At 32.8% G+C, this 24425-nt stretch overlaps 2 protein-coding genes across 2 annotated transcripts; one reads left to right on the forward strand and one right to left on the reverse strand.

Moving 5' to 3' along the window:
• Positions 1 to 3394: 3394 nt before the first annotated feature.
• LOTGIDRAFT_98370 (hypothetical protein) lies at positions 3395 to 6713 on the reverse strand (the record flags this gene model as incomplete). The annotated part of the gene is made up of 4 exons (XM_009053066.1): positions 3395 to 3479; positions 4557 to 4650; positions 5246 to 5318; positions 6672 to 6713. Coding segments are annotated over 4 exons (294 nt in total), but the record flags the coding sequence as incomplete, so codon positions are not given.
• A 5387-nt stretch (positions 6714 to 12100) lies between these two features.
• Positions 12101 to 19688, forward strand: LOTGIDRAFT_92273 (hypothetical protein; the record flags this gene model as incomplete). Its single annotated transcript, XM_009053063.1, has 6 exons — positions 12101 to 13148; positions 15434 to 15642; positions 17170 to 17245; positions 18064 to 18371; positions 19018 to 19192; positions 19510 to 19688. Coding segments are annotated over 6 exons (1995 nt in total), but the record flags the coding sequence as incomplete, so codon positions are not given.
• Between the last annotated feature and the right edge of the window lie 4737 nt (positions 19689 to 24425).

The following is a 24425-nucleotide window of genomic DNA, read 5'->3' on the forward strand; positions in this document are numbered from 1 at the left end:
ATCTAAGCAGTTCCCCTCTAGTGACGTCATAAAAAGCATTAGTTATAGAGGAATTACAGGAACCACAGATGTCTGATTGTAAGTAAGAATGGTGCAAATTGATGCTATCAGTGTACCCGATAAACATAAGAAATTTAGAAAACCTCTATACATTCCCATTAACTCTTTTTTTTTTAAATATAATATGGTAGACATCCCTTGCAAATACTAATGATATCATATGTTTCTTCCTTAAAGCAGTCTGGTTTTTTTTTTAGCTAGGTTGAGAAAGTTTAAGTGATTTCTGAATCACATTTAGTCAAAAGATCTTTTAGCACTCCATATGTAACATCTGGTAGGCAAGTAAACTTATCGAATCACATATTTTTTTTAACCAGAAGAACAAAAGCCATATAAGCAAAATACATGAGAGTTAGTTGATTGCTTTCGCTTGGTTCTTAAAAAAACAAATAGCAGTAAAACTTAAACAAAAACAAATTCAACCATATCTCTTCAACATAAACAATGATCCCTCAGATTCTAAACCTGGTGGTGTTTGTCAAAACCCTATCTAATAAAAATGTAGATCTAAATGCTTTGTTTCATGTTTCCTATTGCTACATGATCTGACAAAATTCTTCTATATATCCTGTTCTAAGTAAGTTGACTCAATAGTGTCAATTGGGCTGTAAAAATCAATGTTTAATAATGAACTTCTCACAATACCACAAAATGTGGTTGGCACACATTACTTAGCACATGAGACGTACAACAAATTTGTCAGATCACAGATGGCGAATGTAGTAACCCACAGAAAAACACAAAACCAAACATATAAATCTGAACAACTACAATTTTAAAATAGATTTCTAAATAAACAACTCTTGATTGCTACCCCTCATGAATATTCATATGAATTAATTTGAGAATGAGTCAGGTGTACCAGGGTTATAAGTTAATAAACAAATTAGCAAAGTCTCAAAGATTGATTTCTTAACAGAGAGGAGAGAAGATCTGTCTGAAATCTGAAAATTTTGCTTCCTATTTTAGTGCTACCATTATACAAGAAATTTAAAAGACCCATAAGAACCGACCCACACAAGAAGTGTTAAGATGCAGTAGAGAGAGAAAAAAAAATTGAATTGGCATCTTGTATGGACTTGTACCTCGCATATTTGCTTGTTCGGCCGTTTTATTAACCCTACACAATACTCTGCATCAGAAAACCGCATCTGCACTTTAGCACAAGGTTATAAATTTTTTGGTTGCATATTTCGTTGCATATTGTTCTTGTCTCTGTTTGCATCAATGTTAAAATCTCTGAACCGCAAAAAAAAACAAAAAAAAACAGGGCTCATGTATCATAATCATCATCTTCATCTGTTGTGGAGGGTTGGTGAGAGGTGGATTGCTGTGATGATGATGTTGTTGATGCAGGGTAAACTGATGATGAAGATTCATGATAAGCTGATGAAGTAGTTGCTGATGGTTTTGTTGTTGGTAATGATGATGATGATGATGACTGATATTGTGATGAAGTTTGGTGATGATCAGAATGCTGGGTGAATTGTGGATGAGACATATGTGGAATGGGATAGGGCATTCTGAAAAAGAAAAGAATTAATTTTTTTAGTTCTAACAAATATTTACCAATGACTGGAAGACACCAAAAATCCCTTTCAAAATGGGAATGGATGCCAGATATCAGGTGTTAGTGGAAATGGTAAGCTCATTCAATTTTGTTCACTTCACCTAAAAGATAGCATGCTTCCTTCAAGGTAGATCAAAACATTCGTTAAAAATAGATTTTGGTGGTTAATGTTCAGCCACTTCCAGTATAGAATCAATCATAAATTAGTCCAGAATACTAAGGTAGCACTTGATTGGTTGAACAAGTTCCGTTTGTTACAACTCTGACCTAAAACAAATGGTACAGAACCAGATTATGTCGCATTCAAAATTTTCCCTTCTTGTCTATTCCTTTCTCCGCCAATTTGAATTCCCTCTGCACATATTTTTCAGCACATGTGGAATGCATTCTGAACCCTGTTCCAACTTGCTTAACTCACCAATCAAGCGGCTCTTAGATTTCATTTCTGCTTACCTGTCAAAGGGGGGATAACCCATTGGTGGAAATGGTGGAGGTGGCATTCCAGGTGGTAATCCTTGCATATGTGGCAAGTGTGGCATCATATTAAAATTTGGTGGAGGCATTCCAGGCATACCCATTCCTGGAGTTGGAATCATATTGGAATTGTAAGGATGGACACCCATTGGCGGAGGTGGCATTCCCATACCATAACCAGGATGCTGCATTCCCATAACATTTTCATGAGAAAAAGGATTATGGTTATGGCTATTGTTGACTCTTTCATCACCATTGCTGCCATGATTATAATCATTATCATCATGATCTTCATGATTATCATTATCACTTTCTGTTGAGGAATTATCATGTTCAGCATCATTATCATTTTCCTACAAGACAATAAATTGATAAAGTTTAAAATTCATTGATCATTTTATGAAGGATGAAACTTTAACTTTGATTAATGCAAACATTACCAGCTGCCAAACTAGCTCATAGAACTCAGCCTAAGTAAGTATTACTTACCAGTATGAAAACTTGACATTCAGTTCTTTTGATCGATCATAGAAGTCTTGTCACATTTTAGGCAAACATATGGATAATTAATCTCTTTAATTACACTAAGGTATAATATAATCCTGTCATTTAAACCATGATCCCTTATCAATAAACAGATCCGGTCATGGTTCACTTTATCCAAATATCTTTTAATTAAAGATAATGGAAGAGTTGATTAACGAATCTATGTCTCATATTCAGAATGGATCTATTTCATTCTCTGATGACTTCTATCAAAATTAATTTAAATTCTTACATTGCCTTCTGAGCTGTCTGATGATTTTTGTCTATTTTTTCTTTTTCCTGGTCTAGCTGGCTCATCACCATCTTTATTTTTTCTTGGTCTGTAAATTAATAAAAATAAAATAAATCAGAGTACCAGTAAACAATCTCCACAACTCATGTTGTGGCTGGACTTGATTGTTCTGAGGGCAATGGTGTGATGTTAATTGCAGTAATGGAATTGGTCCGTTGACAGAATTTGTTCAGGACGCCAATCCATTTTCTCCCCAATAGCTACGGACCTAACCTGAACAAGGCCGACTACTTTTCTACACCATGTGGGCTTATGCAGTGTGCAATGAGGGAAATTTTTCCACGCCAGCGGGGGTAAGGTCTAAGGTACACTGTATGCTCTAGGATTATCTTTGCAGAAGGAGAAATACACAAGCCAAAGAATCTACAGCCTACAGAAATCTGCTGTTTAAAGGAAAATTATCTTTACCTTCCAACCTTCCCTTTCACTTTTTCAGGTTTACTGGACTCTCCCTCTTCTTCTGGTTGATGATCTGGTATGTTAGCAACTAAATCATGTAAAAAGTCAAACTTCTTTTCAGATTCAATTGTTTGTTTGCTGTAAAAACAAAGACCAAAAATTCTTTTTGATGAAAATTGACATGATGTTTCTTTTATGTTTTGAATCACTTGACTACACAAAATAATGGACATGACCTTAGGCTTTCAGTTTCAAACAGCAGCCATTTTTCAAGTGAAGTCACTTCCCATAATACATCATTCTTGAACTGTCTGTTGGAATCCTAATTGACTTAAAGAAGACAACCATATCATAGCATTTCCTAGTGCAGTTGATGGCTTTAATATTTCATCCACTTATTATTGCAAAATCAAGATATAATTTTGAATGGTGGCCATATTGAACATTTTGAGTGTTGACGTTTTTTAGGACTATTTGGTGATTTGGTTTGGTTCAAACCATGTCATTATAGATCATATCAATAGACATTAAAGATGATGAGAATTTCTGTACACAATTTGTTACAATTTTCAATCAATCTTAGCTAACTGTCTTACATTCCTGCTATGTAGTAAGACAAAAAAATTGAGTGTCATTAAGTGAGATTATACTGTCAAATGAAAGGAAATTTTGTAATAGTCAGCTTCAATGTATAGTTGACATGTTAATATGTAACAGGTGTGCCAATTAACACTCCTATGTCTATGACATAAGCCTGTTAACTAGGTTCTAATTATTGTCAATTGTTATCAAGCCACATTATCTATATATTATCTATTAATTTCAGACACACTGTTAACCATACATCTTCACAAAGTCAAAGTTTTACGCACTCAGTCCAATACCTTGACATCATGAGACACTTTTCATGTATCACAAAAGTTTGAAAATACAGTGATTTGATTAGAGATTGAAATTCCTTGACATTGTTAAGATGGTTGCTGTTTTACTTCTATTACTTTCAAAGCTAATGATCTTTCAGTGTCAGAAACTAGGTAGAAAAATTTGAATTTCCCAGATCAGATCCTGACCTCTACAGCAAACAAAAGTGTTGTAGATAACAGGTGAAAATGTCCCATAAACTTAATGCCACTTCGAATTTCCCTTTGAAGGTCCAAATAATTTATGCTATTTTTAAAAAAAAAGAAAATGTTTTTAGCTTGTACCCGTACTTACATGTGCGATGTTGATAAAGTTTTTGCATTTCTTGACATAGTTGTCTCTCCTGATTTTAATATTAATGATTCAATAAACATTTCTAATGCTCGAGCTACATATTCAGTTAAGGAGCTGTTCAAAAAAAATATTTGTTTGAATCATGAGCTTATAGTTACATACAAATGAAGTCATAAGCTTTTAAGCTCTGCTATAGCCACGCATAATACTTGTGCACATCTGATCTTATTACAAAAAAAAAAAAATGAACAGTCCACCTCATTTTAAGGCAATTCAAAATAAAATGAAATAGATGGAGTTTTGCATCCTACTTTTCTGCACCATGTGGGCTAATGAAGACGGGCAAATCCATGCAGAGTACATGCTCTTTTTCCATTTCCAACTGTCAAGGGATCTTTGACGTGCAGAGTCTGTAGCACCAATGCCTTGGTTTATTGTCCCATCCAAACGACTAGACACTTTTTCCATGTCAGGCCCTCTTACCTATATCCCTGACAAGGAGAAACCTAGTTGAAAAATGCGAAGGTATTACCTCGACCTATGCCAGGATTGAACCATAGTTAAAGCAATTCAAGCAGTAATTAGTACAAAACTAATTATTTTACCCCAAATGGACCTGGCCTCACAAAAATTTTCCATGAACGAAAATGGTTTGAATAAATTGAATGACAGGTCATTGAAAAGGATACAAATAATAACAGGTACAGCAGCAGCAACCTTCCCTACATCTTCATCTGTTTGCATGATTTTCTTTATTCTAGCCTGAAAATATCATAGTCCAATAAATGTTAATGCCAGGAATAATGATTGTGATAGGTTTACTATTTGGCAACAGACATGGTCTTCAATTGCATATTCAATAAATATCTGAACTCAATCTAATTTAAAAACTGTTTTCGTTTTCTGATGTTTTTCTTCTCAATTGTGATCTAACAATTTTTCAAGCAGAGTTTTTTCAACCAATCAAAGACTGTAGAAAACCTTTCTCTGGGTAACAATGATGAATTGTGGGATAGCGAAACCTGAAAAAGAACAATATGTGACAGTCTCTTTGGAATTCAATATCCCACGATTGGTTTTGTCATTGTCGTAAAGAAATGGGTCTTACATGACACGCTTTGATTAGTTAGAAATAAGAACATTAGAACAGGACCGCATAAGAAACCTTGTTAGATTACAACAGTGACGAAAAAATATCAGGAAAGAAAAGAAATTTAACCTAATAACCTAATTGAAACGGTTAATCAATTAACCGGTTTCGGGTAGTATTTCACAGGTAACAGGGTCTGATTTGAGATAATTGGTTAACCGTGAATTTTATAAGAAGTAAAAAGAGAGAAATTTTAACAGAAAATTCGTCACTGTATAAGTCTTTACGCTGTTTTCTTTAGTAAATAAACATCTTTATTGACTGAATAATTGAGATTAATAGATAGGGTATCAATTATCAAAACACCAACGAGTTGCAAGAATTGTGGTCAAGATTATCAAGCCTCTTTTTTAATATAAGTTCAACTAATTACTGGTTCTGGATAATCGCGTCACGATGGTCTTAGTTTGTCGACAGTCGCCGTGTGCAAGTAGGCTTGAGACACGTAGAAAGTTTTGAAAACTTTATATTATATATATGAAAACTTCTTTACAATCAAATTGGTCTTTATAAACAGGTAGTGTAGAAATGTCAAGGGTCTAATCTCCATAGAAGACAATAAAGCAATGATGGGTTTGGGATTCTACTTAGGAAAACCCACCCAAATTTTCCTGTCAGTGAAACCTGTTACATGAACAAAAGCTCTGTCAATATCAGTAGCTGACTAGCTGTACCATATGATTATCAATATCTCTGCTCATAAGCCAACAAGCTGTTTAGGAGAACATTATCAAATCTAATTTACATATGTGCCAAATCAACGCACTTTCAAATTATCGTAAAAGCCATAGAAAATCCACCTTTCCTTTATTTTCATTGTTGACAAATAATGTCCTGAGCCAAACCTTAACAGAAATAGAATGAATGATTTAATGGTCAACGGAATGTCATCGTCAAATTCGATACACCCAAACTTTTATAGCATAAAAATATTCAAAAATACTAAAATTTTAACAGATACTTACAGGTGGGAACCTGGAATTAAATTTTTTCTTTTTACTGGGCATTCTACAACAAGTATAAATCTTTGAAAAACTTTTTTCTTTCTTCCTTACAGATACCGGAAGTCGTGTAATGGTGACTTTACATTCTCGGAGAAAAGAAGAACTGAAAAGCTGATTGGCTAAAATTACAAAGTCGCCGAATCAATTTGTATCAGTAAAATCATTTCTTGTTAAAATAAAGCTAATTTCCATTTACAACGAACTCCACCTGCGTAGTTTTAGTATTTCAAGCCTACTTTATTTAATCTCATTTTATTTATCTGAAATATATCATGTCCATCCCGCAGTGATGAAAAGAAACTTCAGATCGGTGAAAGAATTAATCCTTATGTTTTACACCTCAAAACAACAATAAAACTTAATTAATTGGTAAGTATTCCTAATCTCTAATTAATTTAGTTACTGAACAATTACAAATTCTCGTTAGAATTGGTTTCTTTAGGCTGTTGATTGAATAATGCTCGGTCTAAATGTTGAGGTTATGTTGACCTGTTTGACGTTTTGGGTTTCTTTTCAGCCATTCATTGAGTTTCTTCAGGTAGATTTACATAGATTCCTACTGTTATAACTTTGGAAAATACTGATAAAACTCTAAAGAGATGATCCTCTTAAATTCTGAAGTCAGCTTTTATTTTAATGCTTGAGGTATAATTTTGAATCACAAATGCTCTTTCTCAAATATTGCTCACTCACATTTAAGAATGAATCTGCCTTATCTGGTCTGAGACTGGCATTCAGCATTTTTTTTTGAAGTTTTTTGATTCATTAAGACCTAAGTTATTACATCTGCATGGTCATGTTCATGGCAAATAAATTATACAAATGTTCTTCACTTTGATATTTGTTGAAAAAATTTAGGTAAGTAAACTTAAGCAAATAGCCTTTAATGTGATGTTCTTACTTATTACATTAGAAAATATGTATAAAAATAATTTTACCAGTAGTAAGCTTATATAGTAGTAGTATATGTAGGCTCTAATGATTAACTAATGATAAGGGAACGATAACATAATTCATATTTTCATGAATGCTAGGAATTCTGTTGAATTTTATATTAGATATTGTGTAAGAAAAGAATGTAAGAATGTGTTGGTAAGATCTTTTTTCTCAAAGTGGTATCGATGACCTTGACATTACCAATATAATGTAAATTTTTGTAACTTCCTACATCCTTTGCTATATGCCTGTTTAATATTAACTTGTTACCTTTCAACCACCCTTATCGCTTCATGGTTTGATTTTAAGATTACAACACATTTTGATGACTATATTTAATTGATACTTTTACTTGCCTATAGATTTGATAATATGAGCTACTGAGCTTACACTGATGAATCTTTGAAGGATTCGAATCTGGAGGATTTATTATGGTTTGGCAAATTATTGTGGTGGTATCAAAGATGGCAGATCAGATTTTCATTTAAATTGTTTACAGTGTGGGAGTAAGCTTACTTTTCATATAAATAGCCAAGTGCTTGAAACTATTTTCATGAAATGGAAGTTGGTGTCTTGTGTAATTTTTTTTTACAAGTTTTGAAATGCAATCTATCAAGTATTAGATTTTAAGGAGAAAATTCTCTAATTTCAGAGCACAATTCATAGCCAAAATCAAGATGAAACATTAAAAAATTGAAAATTTCCATTTAATCTTTCATTTAAAATTTCAATTATGAAATGCAATTTATTTAGTAAATTAAACAAAAATGTATTTAAAATATTTTGGGTGCGGAAACTTTAGTTTTGTATACATGAATCCTTTACCCTTGACCAAGTTTAAATAAAAGTTGTAAACAAAATATAGATTGTGAACTAACTATAATGAAATTCACACTATTCCATATAAAACTGAAAAGAAATAAAAATATGAGATGTAAAATAGCTTGAGGCTGATATTAATCCATGTGTGACCTATCTATTCAGATGGCCTTTTATATATGAGGAGTAGGGCACTGGTCATATCTCCCATAACTTCTGTCATTAATAACATTATATCATCAATATCTCTTAAGATCTTTATCAGTTTTCTATATTATGATGGTTTGCATTCTTTAAAGGTAATTCTGAATTAAATTTTGTCAGTTATTTCACTATTTCAAATAAGCTTATAATGTTAGCTTTTGTGAATTGTCTCACCATTACTTCAGATATAAATTCAATAAGCTTTATGTTGCACTGTGAAATCTTGTGTATGCCGCATTCACACTTCTAAAAATTATTATTGCTTGCATTTGTATTGGGGATACTTTTAACAGATACTTTTCAAACCTAGTTGAGTTTTATGTGAAAGATTTAGAATCATGATTATGGATCCTTTTCTACCAGCTTGTCCTTGGCCACATATCTTGGCATTGATCTTTCTAGGATTATCCAGACCCTTTTACAACTGGGTCGACTGGAATAAGAGTGCAGATGATTCAATCAAGGCCATCAGATTTTCTCACACTGATCATGATTAGAACCCACAGCCATCATTTGTCTGACCTATGGCTACCCATGCTAATGACATCCTGTAAAGAACCAACACTCTAACAAGTCCAAGAATTATTGAAATTATTAAAACGGTTGATATGAGATCAGAAATCCTATATAGAGAGTAGCTGTAACTGTCCTTGATATGAGCTTAACGTAAACTTAAATGCAATTCTAGAAAACATCTTCTGAATTCTTCATGAAAAGATATTGCTATTAGTATAGCATATTTAGTTGGCCTACTGACTGTACAGACTAATATTACCTGCTTGTAATTAACAATATGTGCAGAATTTGGCATTAAATCAGGTTATTCATTATTATATTTACAAGAAATATGTTGGATTAGGCTTCTGCTATTTATAATTATGATGAATTAGTAAGTGTGTTAGAATAAGAAAATATCTTGAAGTGATATATATCTTCTCTTCAGCTACAATTTACATACCTGTACTATCACAATACTATACTGTGGCATTTGGCTGACTATTATTATGACAGCAGGTACAGATATGATGTTCGTATCACACCTTTATTTTGGCACACTTCTACAGATCAGTTAGAGGATTGAAAAACTTGTTCTTTGTTATCTAGGCAGTTTAAGATTTCAAAATTAAAAAAAAAGTCAAAACCAAGTAGGATTTTTTAAAAGGATTTTCTTATGAAAATTGTGACAAGAAATGCACATCGCTTTGTATGACATTGAAATTGAAATGAGAAATTTTATGTCTCTTTCATGACAGAATTTCCTTTATTGCACACTGCATAAGATGGTTTGTCATCATTAGTTTGACCAAGAACAAGAAAACAAGTTACGTGCAAATGTCATTTTATTGTCTACTAGACTCTGATGTTAAAATGGGTTATTTTAGTACTTTTGGAATCTTAAATTTGGTTTTGTTGGTATAAAGTGTACAGATATAACTGATCATTTGAGATTGTTATTGCTGAAAGGGACACTGATAGCAACAATTTGCACCATTCCAATTTTCAATCAGACATCTATAGATGGTTCCTGCAATTCCACTAAAACTTAGTGTTTGATGATGTCACTAATTGAAAAGGGCCTGATGTGATACATATTTTGCTATTAGTGATCATCGGACAATTAGATTTAGTGGAATTGCAGGAACCACAGAAGTCTGATTGAAAATTGGAATGGTGCAAATTAATGCTATGAGTGAACAGATACAATTTTGTTTTAGAAAACCTCTTTAAAATACAATCCCTTTAATGCTCAAATGCAATGTCCAGAAATTCAACAAATCAATGAGATTAGATATCATTTGATGAAAGAATGATAAATAAAGCTATCTGCATAAAACATTTATGCTCAATATGTATGACTACCATAGTATCTCAAGTAAACATGTAGATGTTAATTTCTCAAGTTTATAACTTTGTTATTTCTGTAGAAATTATGTCAAGTGTAAGTTACAATTTATCATAATATAATGGTTTTATTATGTATCTACATCTAAATGTGTCTTATATTAAAGATAAAATAAGCTTATATTTTTATCATCTTACACTACTATTAAATGAAAATGTATGCTAAGATTATGTTTACAGTAAAAAACACTTCACTGTTGAGAGATATTATGTGAAAAGATAAAACAGTACTACTTTCATTAAAGGGATGGGTATGCCATTTACAGGGGTTGATTTGAGTCTTGAATTTATATATGTAGTCTTCAGAAGTACTAGAAATGTATGAAATCGCATAATTCCTTTAAAAATACCTCAAACTATGAATTTCTTTTCCTATTTCTATAGATGTCTGTTTCAAATTGCAGTGTCACAAAAAAAGACGACTTTTTTTAACTTCAAAATGTGGATAATTCTGGATACACATGGATTTGAAGGCTCAAAATTCAACAGTTGGCTGTAAATACTATTACTGATTAGCTTAGCTAAATAAAAACTTGTTTCTGCATCTAAGGTTCGATTGATCAAATGGATAGCGAACCTTTCCCTTTATTTCAGTAAACCTTGTAAAATAAAAGTGTTCAGGATATGAGAGAAAGTTATAAAAAGTGTTAAATTTCACACATATATTCTAATAATAACAGTTTAACCCTTGATATCTCAACAGTTGATCAACCATATTTGTTAATTGTTATCTATGTGGTTGGTTGTCTGCATGTGGTTTTAAACCCTTGTTCAGTTTGTTTCAATGGAAATTGAGTTGGTCAGTTATATAAAGAGCAAGAAAAGTGTTTGATGCCACTGCTGGCATAGTTTTGCTTGTTGTCTCCAAATATTCTGGTTTTCAAACTGTAAGCTTATTTCAGTCGGTCAGACAAGTTTTTTTTAAATTTTTTTTGATTGAACTTAATGAATTTGGAAAAAATAGGCGATATTTATTATCCATAGAATCATTGGGCACCATTGCACAATCGCATCAACCCCCTTATCGCTTTGCTATTGATGTGAAATTTTATAGAAAGACACTGATATATATATATATATGTCCTGATTAATTAAAAACAAATTTCACCAATTATATTGACTGATTGTCAATAAGCTTAACGCTTGGAAATTTTCAATTGGCCATTTGACTTTATTTCAGCCTTGAACTTTGAGACTCAACTATCAGAGAGTAAATTGCTCCTGGAAATCATGTGTCCACCAATCAAATTTAATGACAAGAATATCAGGTTGTGAAAGCAATGGTTAGATGTGATAAATGATGTACACAGTTGCTGAAGGAATATGGGTATTTTGATATTATAAGCTTATATGTATTCTTCTATTTTCAGGTTGATGTAGGAAGAGGTCTCACTAAAATCATGAATGTCAGTTGAATTTGAAGAAATATAAAGATGGGTGCCAACTCTTCTATACCTGAAAGAGCTCAGGCTGCTTCCAGGTCTGCGTTTGCTCGAATATCAAATGCTTATGTTGTGTCTGATTCGGAATTGAGTGCTAAGGAGAAGAAGAAGAAAGCATCGAAATTTGCAACTTTGAGGAAAAAGTTGACTCGAGCCAGACGTCACAGTAGATCCTTGGATTATGGAAAGTCGCTGAAGGAGTTGTTATCTACTTGGGGTATCAGGGATATCAGTTCACTGGTTCATGAATACGAAGCTCTAGCAGCTGTTAAAGAATTGGCAATAGCTGCTAACTTAGCTCGACCTGTAGCTAATTCTTTAACTCAAGACCTATCCAATTTGTATGACTATAAATTTTGTACCGATGTTGATCTCATTTATAAAGGAGCCTGTTTTCCTGCCCATAGATCGATACTGGCTATCCGCAGTCCATATTTTAGGAACATATTGACTCGGTATCCAGATTATGGTTGCCGAGTACCAATCAAATTAAAAACCCACGGAGTGGATGTTCAACTATTTTCTGCCATTTTGAGATTTTTGTATACCGATGAGTTAAATACCCAAGAACTTAGCACTGAGAGCAATGAGATTCTGTCCAAACTAGCCGAAGAATTTGGTACTCCAAATCCTTTGAACCATGACATGAAAAATCTTCTGGACAATGGAGATTTTAGTGATGCTGTGTTAGTATTTTCGTCCGACAACGAACACGGGGACCCTTTAGGCACAGTTGATACTGCTCAAAGTATGCACGCTGGTAGCAGTCGACTTACAAAACTGGAAATCCCATGTCACAAAGCAATCCTGGCGGCACGTTCACCATTTTTCAGGAACTTGATTATAAGACGTGCTCGGTCTGGAGAGGAACTGACAGAACGTGCATTACGTGCTCCGTCTCGGATTATATTAGATGAAACGGTGATATCAAGACGTTATGCTAGGGTATTATTAACTGCTATTTATCAGGATTGTGTAGATTTATCTTGTATTGTGCGAGGCAGCTCCAGTATGTGTAGTTTAAGTGAGATTCAAGCTATGGTAGCTAGTGGTAAATATCATATGACATTATGTGATGAAGCTATGGAAATCTTCCAAATAGGGCAATTTTTGGATTTTCCAGTTCTGTCTCAAGGTAATGTATGAACATGATAAATTTCTGTTTTTGTTCTAGCTTGTCGAATAAACCTGTAAGCTTAAACATAACAAGCATAACTCTGGATAAAAATAACTCAGAGGTATTTTCAAAAATCACAGTTTTCATCAATGAATAAACAGGGCTGTTGATTTGTCTATATCTGCCAGTCATGTCTGAAAGAACCACCAAAATGACTGGCTGTGATTTTCACAGCACATTGAAAATTGGCAAATATTACAAAACAAATGTAAACATATATAATTCATTGACAACACATTACATATACTGGTACAATATTACATAATCAATCCTTGTGGACAGCAATCAATAAAACTGATTATATGATGATTATGTTATCAGCATAATAACAATAGGTATGTTTTCTCTCATGATAATCAATAGTTACATTAATTCTGTTAATATTATTGTTACTAGGTTAGGTTACCCTTATCTTACTACTGTTTTTAATATGTAGCTACTTCGCTGTATAACTATAAATACTATGTTGTAGGTAGTAGTTACATTGCACCAAAATAAACAATAAATAATGCACTAGGATGGGTGTATATTTTCAATGACTACCGTATATATTGCGATTCTTTAAATAAACTAGAGTTAAACCGGTTATATTTAGGCATTAGATGAACTATGTCTATATAGTCATTTAATTATTTGCTTTAAATACCAAGTGATAGAACTCAATTCCAAGGCATTTTTCATCAAGAAAATCTGGTTCTCCTGCAAATGAAAAGATATGCAAGGCCATTACGATTTACATTCTCAATGGCTGACATATGACAAAGATGTTATAAATTTCCGATTTTGTTTACATAATGTTTTCATAATCTACATTTAAGCTTACATATTAAAACACATTAGCATTGTTGCCTAATATTAAAGGGACACTCCCCTTTTTTTGTAGCTCGAAAAAATTTTTGGCTCAAATTTATGAAAACTATACACCAAAATTTAGAGAAAAGTGCATCTGAAAGTTTTTAAGTTTGTTATGCTTTTTGGAAGCTGTTAGAAACATTTGTATGGAAACTACTGTAACGCTTTTGATTATGAAAAATTTTTACAAAAAAAGTGGAATGTCCCTTTAAACACATTAGTCGTACATGACAAAAAAGAAGCCTACAGGTACCAGTAATTAACCAAAATATTAATAGAACACTAGCTAAGTACCTCATGTAGTACATCACAGTACTATTGTAAGGTAGAATGAATGGTAGGCCATATTGGCAGTAAAACATATTGGCATAGTTTCAGTTGTCAAATTAGTCTACCATTCTCTATTCAAAGCAAATAAACTTTTTGTGTTTTGAATATCAACATATTTTGATATCCATTCGAAAGTCATTCTCACATGGTTTGGCTTTTGTCCAAGTTGTATTTTCCCTGGAATTATAATTGACTAAGATTTATTGCGCTTATAAGCTTATATTTATTTATTTTCCTGACATCTCCATTTTTGGACATCTGTCTTATAGTTTGAATAGACATATATTCGAAAAATATCTGATTTCCCCAAGATTTGGCATGTGGACTCTACGGCACTACAAAAAATAGATACAATATAAACTATGCACACAATATACAATACGACACAACAAAACCTCTGATGTTATATTGTTGAATTTTTTTATTTTCTCGAGGTGCTGTCTGGTTTGATGGCACCTTAATGCCAAGATCTTTTTTTTTTATCAAAATTCAATGTAAAGATGACTCTCCTTAAAGACGTAAAAAGAATCTTGGATAAGCATACATTGAGCTCACATTTTCAAGAACCTTTTGTTACACTAGCTGTCTGCAACACATCATGGTAATGAGTGGCCATTTTCTTTTTACCGGAACTATGTCAATATTGTCACTTGATCCTGGTAATTTAAATATTAGAGGCTGGTCATTCATGACTTCAAGTATTTATAAACAAAGTCAATGAAACAAAACATTCGTAAGATTTATATTCAAACTGATAATAAAATGTATCATTGGGTAACCAATAGTCACAATATAGCATAAAATGCATAAAAATTATCTCCCAAAGTATCTAAATTTAAGGACTATATTTAGGTCGCAATATTACTATAACTAGACAAATCACTGCTAAATACCGGATGTAAAGAGTCTCGCCCAAGAAGACGCCATACAATTCACCATTCATTACAGAGTCAGATTCAGCTTACGGAAACTTCTGAGAGTTGCCGAATGATACATCACTTCTGCAACTTTTTAAACTCTTGGACAATCATATATAAAACTATTTATTATTTTGTTTTCAGGCTGTGAAGATATGATAGTAGAAAGTATTAATACAGAAAATCTAGTATCAATATTGTCTTGGAGTTCCGAGGCTCATGGTTCCATGTGGGTACATCGACAAGCACTACATTACTTAACAGAAGAATATCTACAAATAGCTCACTCTCCTGTTTTATTCGAACTCTCCAAAAATTATTTAATTGAAGCTCTTAGTTCAGACTTCTTACAAGTGAGTATAACCTTATGGATTGGTCCATTATTTATTTTATTTCCCAAAATAAGTGGAAAACTCATTGCAGGGAATATTCAGCTTCCAATATATCACTGTTTGCGACTTGTTTTCCATATATAACACAAGATAATAATTATTCAAATTTAAAATAGGATCCAGATCTGATTGTATAAATTCTTAAAATCGCGTGGTCATTTCTTAGGTAGAAATGACTAATCTTATAAAATTAAAGTATTTTTACGTGTTTTATCTCCTATCTTATTTACCTTTTCAATTTGAGTCTTCTAGAAATGACCATGTGATTTTAAGAATTTATACAATCAGATCTGGATCCTATTTTGAACCAAATACAGTGACATATTCTAATGACTTGGAAAAATACCAGTATTTCTCACATGTCCATGATTAATTCATAATTAGCTAAATTAGAAGAGAATAACCAGCAGAATTCCAATGAGTGACCAATCAAGAAAGGTCAAAAAGTCCTGTTTTATTTATCCAGACTGTACATACTTTGACATTTATGATGGGTTAAAACTGTTAATTATATATATGCAATAAGAACATAATGATATGATTAAGAATACATGATAATTCTTAAGAAACACCAATTAATCAAATAGTTTGCTTAATTCGACACTAAAAAATAAGGAAACCTATCTTTAATGTTTTTCTAATAGATACTAGTAATGACCTATAGCTTAGTAACTGTCTCTATCACGAGTAGTAAAAAAACAAAGCTTATTGGAACGTGAACAATTGTCTACTCATTCTAAAGTAAATATTAAGACTAAATCAAAGCTGACCTGTCAACAGTTTGCCTTGTTAATGACCCTACTGAACTTAACATGTAGTGTCTAAATAGTTTCTATGTTTTCATCTGAAAACAATAACAGAAGTCAAAAGTATCATCTTAGGACTGAGAAAAATATTTTTACTGATTGTTTGATAGACGCATTACGACTGATTGTCTGAAACAAGCCTCATCAGACTGACAGAAATAGTTTGACTGATTGTCTGAAACAGACCTGTTAGAAACAGACCTGTTAGAAACAGTATGACTGGTTGTTTGAAACAGGTTTCAGACTAACATAGATAAAATGACTGATTATCTGAAACAGGCCTCACACTGTTAGAAATAGTTTGACTGATTATCTGAAACAGACCCCATACTGTAAGAAATAATGACTGATTATCTGAAACAAGCCTCAAACTGTAAGAAATAATGACTGATTGTCTGAAACAGACCCCATACTGTAAGAAATAATGAGTGATTGTCTGAAACAGACTTCACACTGTGAGAAATAGTTTGACTGATTATCTGAAACAGACCTCATACTGTAAGAAATAATGACTGATTATCTGAAACAGACCTCACACTGTAAGAAATAATGACTGATTGTCTGAAACAGACCTCATACTGTAAGAAATAATGACTGATTGTCATAAATTATATCTTAGTGAAACAAAAGGAAAAATACAATTTAACTAGCTTATTGATGTTCTAATTTGCTGTATTTCTAGGCTGGAGAATTAGATGTACTTAGTTCTATATTAAAATGGGGTGAACATCAACTTATTAAACGAATTGAAGAACGAGGTAAGTCAATCCAATCAATATTTATAATCAGGAATCTTGAGATACTGGCAGGCATTTACCAATTCATAAAAAAATCACAAGGTGTAGCTTAGTATTGCCTATCCATGGTTTCAGAGAACCATCATCATTTGATTAATGTTAATCAATTATTTAGAGTGTTTTGATTTGAAGTTGCAATGCTGGTAGAAGCCCTAGTATGATGTTTTTTCATGAATGACAATCTTCTCAAATCAGACATACTTAATGTTTAATCTATACTATCTAAAATTTTCCACTTGAAGAGAGATTTGGGATATACATTGTTATAGACATAATAGAATGATATACTTTCATTTTAATACTTTATTGAATGATTCAATTAAATCAGGGCTATGCAGCCTTTCTGCAACGGCAGGCCATTTGGGGCATGCGAGTAACCAACCATCAATGAATCATGGAATTAACAATGAGAAACTTTCAATTTTTCAAGTCATTTATTCAATAACGTATTTCAGTGTGTTTTGCAAATAACAGACATATTTGATGTAAAATCACTGTTTCACACGAGGTCAGACCTCGTTAACGATTTGATTGGTTAGATTCATTTTGACGTCATACTTTAATATAACAGTGCGGATATAATGGGTTTGGATATCAGATTAGGCAGCTACAATCAGCGGACCACACCGACAGTGACAAGAGCAAACAAAGCATTTGCTCGGGGGCCTCATTTCCCTCAAATTTTTACATCACGCCGCGGGTCGCACGAAATCATCTGGTGGGCTGTAGGTTGCACAGGCCTGACTTAAATCATCCATAATTATTTTTTTTTATTTCAGAACCAAATCTACTTAGTCACACTGCTCATAGTGTTAGTAAAAAAGGAGTAAAAAAACGAGACTTGAATGATGTGGAATTACGAGAGATTTTAGCTAATTTATTACCATTAATTAGAATGGATCATGTGATACCCTATAGTAATGATATATTAAATGGTGCTATAAAACGAGGATTAGTTAGTACACCCCCATCTCATATGTTAGGTGATGACATACCCTCTAATAGAATGTGTGCCTGGGTACGAGGTAGAAACAATGGTATATTCGTACGTCCAAGGTTATTTACGCCTTATTATGATGAAGCTAAGGTAAGACTTGTTTCTTGTTAAAAAGTTGAATTAAAGGGATTGTAAAGAGGTTTCGGGGACACTAATAGCACCAATTTGCATCATTCCAATTTTCATTCTGATATCTGTGGTTCCTGCAATTCCAATTAAACTAAGTGTTTGATGACGTTAGTATCACAAAATATGCTTGTAAATATGTTTGTATAACATAAGGCCTTTGCGATTAATGACATCATCAAACACTTAGTTTGCTTAGAATTGCTTGCTTGTACCGTATCATGGAAGGTTTTAAACGAAGGGATTTGATTGGATTGTACACTAACGAATACAGCAAATCCGAGGCTTTGACAGAAAGTCTGTGAACTCAATGCCAAAATGTTTACAGCCTGTCTGTTGAGGCAACTGATTGGCAGTGTTTGCTGGCATAAAATACAAGCGTAGAATGATGAAAAAGCAAATATTGGCACAATTTTTATCTGAAATCTGGAATATATTATTACAGTGACATTCTGTTTCGTGAATTATAAAAAACTCTGATTTCAAGAGGAAATGGCTTATATTTTGGTTTGGGGAAAAAGTCTGAGACTAAAAGTGCTGTAACAGGAAGAGTTTGCACGGTAAGAACATGAAATTAGGAATATAACAACTTCATCTTGTTATCTTACAGGCTATATTAGAAGAACAACTATCACAAGCTCAAGATATTGATACAGGTCGAGTTAGAATGATCCATATGTCAGCTATACCTGATACTTTATACATGGTAGAAGATAGACCTTTCTCTTTACCTTATCCTACAACACCAGCTTCACCAGTTGATATTATAGCTGGTACCATACCAGGTAACTTACTTTGTAATCTTATTGAGTTTTTCGGTGGAACGGTTTAAAGGTGCGGACCCATGAAAGCACAAAGGGATTGTAAAGAGGTTTTTTAATGTGTATCTGGGACACTGATAGCATCAATTTGCACCATTCAAATTTCCATTCTGTGGTTCTTGCGCTTCCACTAACCAACCAAACTAACTAACCAAGCATGCCAAATTCCATACTACTTCTATGGAATTCTAGCATGCCTATTTATGTGCATAAATTGTCAATCAGAGGCAGCCTTAAAAATTGCCTAAATTTCTTAATCCATTATTGAATTCTAATTCCAGTGCCTGATAGGAGTACTATGATATTAATGATGCATAGAGAACAGGAATTTCGAAAGAGTAAATTGGCGGCACGTGCCTACTCTTTACCGTGTGCTGATAAACGTATGGTGACATATAATATACAGCTACGTGTGGTACGAGAGTTCGGTCTACCTGACAGTACAGTAGAAGTATTACAGAATAGTCAATATTATTATCCACAAAATAACCAACAAAAACTACAACATCAATATATCCATCAACATTGTTATCCATCAACGGTTTCCACGGTCGTCCCACAACCTGTTTCACCTCGTACACCTCTTGTTCATCATAAACCTGGTCCCACCTCCACATTATCACCTAGCAGTCGTTCTTATACTTCTCTTGATACGGTAAGTGTTGATACCCTCGGTGGTGCTTGATTGGTCGGTTTTGAACAGGTTCCGTCTGTTCCAATTCTACCCTCATTTGAACGGTACAGAAGTGGATCCTAAAATCACATACCAAATTTTCCCATCTATTTGTATCTCCTCCATTTTGAATTCTGTCTGCTCTTACTATTTTTTCAGCACACTTGAAACAGGTTGGGAAGCTTTATTGAATGTCCAATATTTGTATCCATGAATCGTGCAGAGCTCACCAATCAAGTGCATCATGTATTTTCAGACCACTTTTAACTCTTTGAACACCGAGTAAAAATAAAATGAACGCTATGTATATATAATACGTAAAACCCAGAGTGTATAACAAAATTATGCAGCCTCCAATAGCTGAGCACTACTGTTTAATTTTAAGAGAGTTTTTGATTGGTTTGTAGAATTTAATGATTCAATGTATAAGTTCATATTAGGTATTTTTGCTTGCTTTATAACCTTGACATTTTTTGAAAGATTCTCAATAAAATTTTTTTCTTTTCAGAACGAAGGCAGTGGTGAAAGTGTATTAAGTGAAGCTATGCCTGATATAGCCATTGACTCTACTCTTAGTCAAACCCATCTTCATGATGATTTAGAGTTACCAGATATAGGTGATGGAACCAGTCATCATGGTACACTATTTATTTAATATCAAGTTCTTCAGTATAAGCATTAGAAGCTTTCTCATCATGACAGGGATCTGAAGATGAAATTGTTGTGTGACAACAGGGTGACAAGATTTGGTTCTTGCTCTTCAAAATATGAAGCTAAAGTTAAACTTTAAAAAAAAAACATAGTTTCTTTTCGAAATTTGACGACTGGTGAATTCAATTAATCTGTGTAACTTAAAACTCATTTGATCTCGGAGTCTCCAGGGCATTTAATATTCAACATGATGATCCACATTGGCAAATGTAACATTTGAAAGATGATCTCAATTGAAAAAAACTTACTGCCCACATGACAGTGGTATATTTAGGCAGGAATTTTTGGGACATAGCCATCTCACTCCCCTTGGGCCATAAATAATGCAAAATTTATTATTCCTGTACCTCTAAAATCCATTCTCCGGCTTTCCGCTATAGAAAATTTTACCCCTCTCCCACCATGACTAGACTAGTGCCCTCTAAAATTCTCAAAGGGATGCCAGGTCCCTTGCAGAATCTTTGCTTTGCAATCTTTGCACTTGGCTAAGTGAAGTCCCCTCCCTCTCTCTCAAGGATTGCCTTATATTGGTGCCTGTTGCTTTCTGAGATCTTTGACCAAGTGCAATTTCTTATGATAATTAAAACTGTATATATATCTATATAAAAAGTTTATATTCAATGTAAATATGTTGTAATCTAATATGTTGTAAATATATTATAACATTTATATCCTTTTTACAATGGTCAAGCTATTACAAACTGTGTCTTATACCTTGACTGCAATAGCCACTTTTCTTGTATCATTGAAGTTTGAATTGCAGCGATTTGGTTGGATAGTTTGCTACTGAATACAGCCAATCTTAGTCGTCCACAGAAAGGTTGAAAACTAAAAGTCATAATATCTACAATCTATCTAGCGAGGGCTATAATTGGTTGTATTCGCTAGCGTACAATCCAATCAAATTGCTTCATTTTCAAACTTCTGTGCTACAAGAAAGGTGACTATTGCAGTCAAGGTATAAGAGGAATTCATAATAGCTTGACATTGTGAAGATGCATTTATATATAACTCCTAATTTATATTGTAACTTAACTCAACTCACTAATACTTAAAGGGATTTTCCAAAACTTTTCTAGCCTATTGAATGCTTTCAGCTTTGATTTTCCCCATTCAAAATTCATTTGTGTAGAAATGAAAGTTTATGTATTTGAAAATGGTAGAAAACTACTTAACAGTGATTTTAATAACAGTATAATTCATTTCACTTGTCATCTAGTACTGAAACTTAAATGGCTTTCTAATGGTTGTTACTTTTATCATTGTGATTTTACACACACTATAAAAAAATATATAACTTTACTTTAGCATATATATTAAAATATATTAATAAACAGGCAGTGAATTTTATTTTTAAGGAAACTGATATTTCACTATTAAATGTCTGTTATCAATACCACTTTTCAAAGTTTATGTCTATGTTTTGATATGTCTACAATTAAATGTGACTCTGATAATAGACCCTACTGTGAAAAGGCTATACTACAAAAGGCTATAAACTAATAAAAAAAACGAAACGAAAGTTGTGTCTGATTTTAATTAAAAGATTTTAGAAAAAATATTCTTGACATGTTAAAATATTCTTGAGTTAAACGACATTTAGAAGTTGAGAGCACATATAAGGAAAACATAATATATATGGAATATATTATGGTATAACACACGTCTTTAATAACTTCAATTGATGAAGTACAGTTCAACTCTTACAGCTGGACACATAATTACATAAATTATACTATTGTTGTCTATATGGTGGTTGTTACCAAGTGACGTGAATCACAAACCTACACCTGAAATTAATGAGTGATATATATTTTTAGAATAAGATCTGATTTTTTTTTTAATTTGTAAATTTATAGCCAAATTAATCAGTGATGTGCACTCCTAAATTCAGTTTTTTCTGACTGAAGGTGCCCTCACACCATATCGATTACCAGTTGTGTGTGGTTGCAAATAATGAAAGTGGTCAACTTACAGTTGTGTTTGAAACTTATTCCTAACTGGTAATCGATATGGTGACTTCTGAATTCTTAAACAATGATGTTTAGATAACTGGACACAATTATATGGATAACAATTACTTTAATAAATAACTTGCAACGTTTCAACGATGTTATTTATCAAGCAATGATGTTTTGATAGTATGCCATTTTAAATTATTAATAATTAACTAAATATTAACATATTTCTTAGATGTTATGCCCTTACAATTTATCGTAGCAAAATTTCCCTCATTGCACATTGCATGGTGTTACCTGTCTTCATTAGCTGCATTAAAGTAAGACGTAAAACTCGATTCATTTTATTTTGTTTAGTGTAATTATGTTTTCATAATTTAATATAAAAATCGGTCTTCTTTAAGCCTCATTGTGATATCATATCAGAAATTAATATGTATTATTATTATTATTATATATTAAAGAGATATAGCATCAGATTCATTTTAAGTTTTTGAATATTTTTTATTCCAAATTTTATTGAAGTCCTTATTGAAGCTTTTCCTTGATCTTGAGGTACCCATCTTTAAAGTAGCGAATATCAAGTTTTTGCTGTAAAATTCAGTAGCCCAAATTTTAAATGCCACATAGCTGATTCAAACTGGTTTCGAACTTAAAGAATATTTTGGGTTTGAATGTTCATCTGGTTAATTTTTGGTCTTTAGGTTTTCTCTGTAGTACCTTCAATCAGGGCTTTTGATTTGGCTCTATATAGCGGACATGATGGGCAGGGCCGTTCAAATTTGTGAAGATCACTAACTTTCAGGTTGTAAAGTTGGACATATTAAATAAAATTATATTTGAGTTTTCTCACATTGTTCATAATATACCTGAATTAATGATTTTGGCAATTTAACCCCTATTTCTCAACCACATGCTTCAAATAACAGTCAGCAGCATGAGATGAGTTCTGGTCCATTTGAACTGATGCAGTGGCAGTAGATCAGCTTGCTAACCAGCAGGGCACAACCTTAGTCTGTATTTTGTGCATGTTAAAAAACAAGAGTGATCAATGCCTTGTACCATGACACTCTCATTATCCAAATCAAAATGGGATGTATAGTTCCATTTCAAAACTGGTATATATCTCTTTAACTGTTGCTATCAAATTTCATTGTTTATTGTATGTTAAACTTGTTTGTATATATCATCATTGAGATCAATCAAATTTTTGTACATTATTTTGTTAGAATTCTCATTATGTTCATCAGTATATTTATCATTATTATGTGGAAAAAATCTTTGGTTGTCTATTTACTTTTTGTCAATATCTGATTGGAAGTACACACTCATGGGTAACCTAGGGCAACTAAAATGGGCATTTGACCCCCTAAAAAATGGTTTGCACCCCCAATTGTACCCCCACTTATTTTTGAACAAATTTAAAAACATGATTTTTTATACGTTTTGCCCCAAAATATGAGTCAAAATGCATGGAATAAATTCAATTTTCTTTTTAATTTTTGGGGAGGAGTCTCTCAAACTCTCAATAAGCTCAGAATTTTTAATTCAGTCTCGACAGTTGTCCACACATTGAGTCAGATGGCCCCCTATTTGTACACCCAAATTAATGGTCAAGACGACAACTAAGGAGCAAAAAACGTTACACTGTCACTGGGACTAATAATATCTGTACAGAAAAAAAACCTAATTTTTTAACCCGTGGATAATGAAAAATACATGTCTTTGCTCAAAATCTCCAGTGTTTCACATAGTGAAAATAAGTAAATTTGTTGTGGACTGAAGCAAAAATTGTTCCTATCTTATAAGTTATCTCCCATTAACTACTTGGCTACTTTCGCTTTATCGAAGTAAC

The sequence above is a fragment of the Lottia gigantea genome (genome assembly GCF_000327385.1).
Source record: "Lottia gigantea unplaced genomic scaffold LOTGIsca_199, whole genome shotgun sequence".
Lineage (NCBI taxonomy): Eukaryota > Metazoa > Mollusca > Gastropoda > Lottiidae > Lottia > Lottia gigantea.